The sequence below is a fragment of the Rhamphochromis sp. 'chilingali' genome, assembly GCF_963969265.1.
Source record: "Rhamphochromis sp. 'chilingali' genome assembly, chromosome: 8".
NCBI lineage: Eukaryota > Metazoa > Chordata > Actinopteri > Cichliformes > Cichlidae > Rhamphochromis > Rhamphochromis sp. 'chilingali'.
In genome coordinates, this window is record NC_137935.1 from 40,882,967 (window position 1) to 40,888,493 (window position 5,527).

At 46.0% G+C, this 5,527-nt stretch overlaps 1 protein-coding gene across 2 annotated transcripts; it reads right to left on the minus strand.

The window, feature by feature from the left end:
• Window positions 1–357: 357 nt before the first annotated feature.
• Window positions 358–4,981, minus strand: atf5b (activating transcription factor 5b). 2 transcript variants are annotated; one of them, XM_080888472.1, is made up of 4 exons: window positions 4,839–4,981; window positions 3,611–3,832; window positions 2,074–3,265; window positions 358–1,589 (listed from the first exon to the last, which is right to left on the minus strand). In XM_080888472.1, the coding sequence occupies exons 2-4, from the start codon at window positions 3,747–3,749 to the stop codon at window positions 1,403–1,405; spliced, it is 1,518 nt and encodes a 505-aa protein (XP_080744598.1). In that variant the 5' UTR covers window positions 3,750–3,832; window positions 4,839–4,981; the 3' UTR covers window positions 358–1,402. The 2 variants fall into 2 exon arrangements, with proteins under 2 accessions (XP_080744598.1, XP_080744597.1); XM_080888471.1 differs by lacking the exon at window positions 4,839–4,981 and adding an exon at window positions 4,411–4,626.
• Between the last annotated feature and the right edge of the window lie 546 nt (window positions 4,982–5,527).

Genomic DNA, 5,527 nt, shown 5'->3' on the forward strand with positions numbered 1-5,527 from the left:
GGGGGGCCGTACTTGTGAATTCTCTAAACGCACTCTCCGATTGTGCGGTTGTTTGGACTCGGTGCGAGCTCCTCAGGCTCCAGGGAATAAGGTTGTTTTCTCACAAAATGGTCAGGTGTCAGTCAGAGCCTGCCATCCAGCGATGAATCCTGGGACTAAGACTGACTGCACTGCAGCCAAAATCAGAGGGCTGAGACCTGCAGTTTGGGGGCAGGGTGGAAACATAAAGGGAGGGGCACGGGGGCTTTCATCTCCATCTCTTAATCCCAGCCCGCTCTTATTCGCTGTGTGCGCACTGGGCCGAACGGGGCTCAGGGTGTCGTGAGCAGAAAAACAGTCAAAGGCAGAGGTGGATGATACTACATAACTGGTTTATTTGGCTGTCATTGACCTGATGTTTCATTTCCTGACATTGACATCGACTATTAAAAGGACCTGAATTTCAGATACATCAAATTGATCAATTGAAAACAAAATTCCCACAAAGTCGTACCCAACAACCGTTTATTGTTGCGTCAACAGGTGATTGTTCATTCGCAAAATACAGCCGGAAGAGAGGGAGAAGGACAAAAGAAAGCCAGCGAACGCTCGTGTCTCGGAGCAGAAAGCAAAACCTGAGCATGAATCACACTGACGGAGGGAGAAAAGTCGCCAGCTGATGAGAGGGAGGAAGTCAACTCAGTGAAACTGACGCAGTGGAGATCTTGAAGCCATGCAGTTAACAGAATATTGCCTTCAAATAACACTCGCACATGCTTTTCCAAAATCAAACATGCATTGGGTAAAGAGGTGTAAATACTCAACAGTTTAGCAATACAAATTCTCTAAATGTTGCTGATAATGAATATTTGTAGAGCATGTTACAAGTTTTCCAGCAATCCCTTTATTCGGTTGATTGTTGTAAGCAAATGATAAATGAACATCATTAAGTAAAAATAAAATAGAAAATAAAATCTAGATTTCGCATGGTTCTGCCTCGATGCTGCTGCTGCTGACGCATGTCACAAAAAACCACAAGTAAATTCAGTCACTACTACTAATTCAAAGAGCGTTTTGTAAACGATCCTTCGTCGTGAGCGCAAACTCAGTCGTCACAAGGCTGCGAGTGCAGTTCGGATCACAGTGGTCACGGACAAGTTCAGCATCTCCTCTGGAAGCCGCCTGGCTAAGGCTGGTTATAGTTAGGTCACCCATTTGGAAACGTCTGGTCTGTACGATCAGTCATCCTCTCAGAACAATTACATCATTTTATTTGTTTTTAAGAAAAGAACTACCAAAATCATGCAAACTACCATTTGTGAGACAAAAACCAGTTGGTGCTCTTGACTTGATTTTTCTCTTGGTGCTGGCTGGGCAGGTTTGGAGGTGAGGTCGGCGTGGGCGTCGGGCTCCTTTCTTTCTTTTAGGCACTGCCGTCCTGTTTGAGCCGCTGGCTGCGAGCCTTGTAGACCTCGATGAGTAAATCTTTGACGTACTGTATTTCTCGCTCCACCGATTCCGCCTTGTCACGAAGCTCCCGGTTCTGCCCCTCGAGACCGTGCAGCTCCTCCTCCAGAGAGTCCAGCTCCGCCCTCTTACGCAGCCTGTACCTGCAATTAGGAACAACGTGTGTGGTTGGTTTCACAGATTTTGCTGCCTTGCAACTTTAATGTGGAGTTGAGCGTGCGTGGCCTCTGAAGCTAAATGACGCAGAGGCAAACAGCTCCCTCCCTTGAGACAATTCAACTTTATTCACACGGTCCCGAATCACAACAACAGTCGCCTCAAGGCGCTTTACATTTACATAAGGTGGACCCTGCAACAACCAACTGTAGTTATTGTACAACTGAAAAACCCACTGTAGACTACAACTGTGCTTGCTATTTTAAGTGAAACATGCCGAGCTGCCAGACTTGTAGGACTGCTGAGGTGGGGCTGCATTTGGCAGACAGCGAGGGACTTTCCACGTCCCTCCTACATTTTTCAGGACATTTAAAGCAATGCGGTGGCTGCTTTATGCAACACCATGCTGTACATTTAAACTACTATTTCCATCACATCCTGCACATTTGAACAAAGTCAAAGCGTGTTTACCTGTGAGCAGCAGTTTTGTTCTGGTCTCTCTTCTTCTGCTTCCTCTCGCCACTGCTGCCATCCAGAGACACTGCACTCATCACCAGAGCTGGTTTCACAGAGCAGGGCTCATCCTTTAGCCTCTGGGTGGGGCGATGGATGGGGCCACCCAGCAGCGGCCCCTCGCCCTCCCCTCTGGACAGACATTCGTAGCTTTGGTCTGCAAGGCATTCCGGGTAGAGGTAGTGGCCGTGTTGGGGATCGACAGCCTGTGCTTGTGACGGCTGATCTAGGTCACCTATAAAGCTATGGTAAGGTTCTGTGCTGGCCATGGACTGGTGGAAGTATCCGTCACCGGCCACCATTGTCTCTTGGGGGATACTCCCGGAAAGTCCTCCGTCTTTGCTGCAGTGCAAGACCTCAAGCCCCGTGCTGTCGTAACTTACATTGACCTTCACATTGTGCATCAACTGTCCCTCTCGCTTGTGGTGGCCGTCGTACGAGCCACCCAGACAAAAACCTCGAGCAATCTCTTCGCTGCAAAACATTCCTTCTGAAAAACAATAACTCTCCTCTTCCTTCAAAGATAAAGCACATTCTCTCACCTTCTTGATGCTGCCCAGGCTGTTCTTGCTCACCGTCTTCAGCGTCGAGTAGTGGTTCACAGACAGCTCTGTACTTCCTGAGTAACATCCCCTGGAGCCCCACGTATCAAGTCCAACTTCATCGGCAACTTTCACGGTCTCGCCGAGGATTCTTCGCCCGTTGTTGTGGTGGTGGTAGCGGTGGTGGTAGTTGTATGGAGCGGGTCTTGCGATTTTGCTTCTGCTGATGGGTCCGCCGCAGAAGCTGGCCAGGTCCAGCTCCCCTGTTGCCAAGGTAACAACCACAGGGCTGGCTTCTGATTGGCCGGTCCCATACGAGCCATAGGGTAACTGGTAGTAAGACTGGGAGCCCATGGCTTGGGCGCCCTTATCACATTTTGAAGATTTCTCCAACTTGTTTGCGGTGGATGTGGACTCGGAGCGGAAGTAGTCCTCGAGCTGAGCCAGCTCCTCCTGCAGCAGAGAGGTCATGACCTCCAGATCCGAGGGCACCTTGACATCTTGTTCTAACGGCGAGGGCGGAAGAGATGAGCTTGGAGAAGACTCGGTCGTAGAAACAAATGAAGACAAATCAACTTTTTCCGTCATCCAATCAGAGTGACCATCACCTAGAAAAATTCAAAACCAGAGGAAAGCGTAACGTAACGAGCAAAGCAATCCATTCTATTTTCAAGTGTTTGCAAAAAACGACTGAAATTAAATCTTGAAATTTAGAAAAAAAAGGAAAAAAAATGTGAAATAAGCAAAGGCTGAGAGAGTAAACGGAAAAATAAAATAGTTTAAATTAAGCAATACATCCAACTAACCGATCATCTGAAAATGATTGAACAGCATCGTCTGCATTCGATAAATATCCACTTAGCTGTACTCACTGTACGACATTAGCCCCGTGCTGCACTGCGGCTCCGACCTCGGGATGTGGAAAAATAAAAAATCGTCTTGGCCAAACTCACCAATTAAGTGCTGCCTCTCCACTGGCTCCGCCCCCGTCCGTGGCCGTGATTGGCTGGGGCTAGCCTGTCGGAGAAGGGGAGCGCTGAGCTCGCCTGTGGAAACGGGGGGAATTTTCCTGCGAAGGATCGATGCCGCCATTGTGTCTTCTGCTTCGATCGAATTGTTCAAAAGCACGAACCGTGCGCTGGCTGGATGAAAGAGTTCTGGAAACACCTGAAGACCTGCGGGAGGGAAAAATTAGAACGTTGCATTTTTTATTAGCCTCCAACGGCCCATTTCAAACTTTAAGTAATTCAAAAAAAATTAATTTATTATTTTAAAAAGGTAATTACAAAATAAATGCACATTAATTTTTCATCATTTTCAGTTTAATGAATCACCCAGGTTTTCACCTCCAACTTAAAACAGACTTTATTTGAAGCCATTCCTGACTGATGTCACAATTTCAATTTAAAACTCTCAGTTTAAAAAAAACATTTCAAAATATTAAAATGATTACAAATCTTATTTTTTAACTTTTTCTATAAATAACATAATTTTACAGAATGTAGGCAGAAACATCTGTTGCGCACTTTCAAATCGAATCCATTCAGCGTGTTTACACTGTAACAAGCCAAGTTTGACCAGGTCACTTTACACAGCAACGAAAACGCCCGCAAACAGCGGGAAACAACCACCGGACTCACCGCGCGGCGTAACGCTGGCTGCAAAGTGTCTAAACGTGTTTGTTAAGTAAGAAAAGACGCGTTTCTCCCAACTTTCTTTTACTCCTACGAGGCTAAAAGGCACTTGTACTCACCCCATAGTTTCTGAATGAGTGGTAAAAAGTGCGCTGCGGGAGCAAAGCACACGAAGCTTTAGGCTGACGAGGACGACAGGCACCGTTTAAAAAGCCATCATTTCCCTTTAGGAAATCAGGGAGTCTTCATGAAGCGCTATTTCAACGGACAACACTTGCAGACAGAAAGTTTTTAAATCCGCTACTTCTCCAACTCCTAATGCCCGGACCGCATCACAGCAGATGGGATTAATCCGCACTTCACCGAGTTCACCGGGCCGTTACGTCATGAAGCTGGGGGACTTTCCCGTTATCCAGAGACCGCAGCCCGTTTGTGCGCGAGCTTCACTTTATTTCACTAGCTCGTTTCACTTTTATTCACTTTAATTCATTCGTTTGTTGTTTCACATTAAATCATTTATAAATTAAAACAAAGTAAATTTTCTTACCATCTCTTGTTAGAAAACATCACGTGTCTGTTGGAGCACTAAACATTCACACCAGCACTTAAATACGTCATCAGATTCTTTCCAACACAAACCGTGCACATGTGAGGCGTTCGTGAGACGGTACAGTAGGCACTAGTTTTCAGCGCGCCGCAGCGGAAGGACACCGTGTTGCAGTTCGAAGGTGTAACTTTAGTTGCAGCCCTGTTGCATCAGATCCGCAGGGGATTCGCTGAGCGCGTTAACAATGTGGCCGCACCATTGGTTTATGAAGGGGAACTTTTCTGCTTCCATTGGCCTGCTATCACTCTTACACTGATTGCTAATCATTGCGCATTAACGGCGACGCGTCACGGCCGTAACTGGAAAGGAAGTGGCCAAGGTGTGGTGAGGAGACGAAGTCTGACCTCCAGCAAAAACTCCCACAAACATTTTTACTCTTTTTTTACGCTGCGGGCTATTCATGTCTGTTAGTTTAGTTAGTTTAAGATACTTTATCGAACTTCTGTTAAAACATAACTACATGGTGAGCAGAAATGTTAAAGTTCGATACATAATTTGTAGTTTAAAGTAAGAAATATGAAAGATCTGTGTGAGCACTTGTGTTTTGTTTGTTACAGTTTCCACAGAGTTTATCTGCTAAATATTCCAAAGAAAAATAATAATAACTAAATAATAAACATGTAAATTGT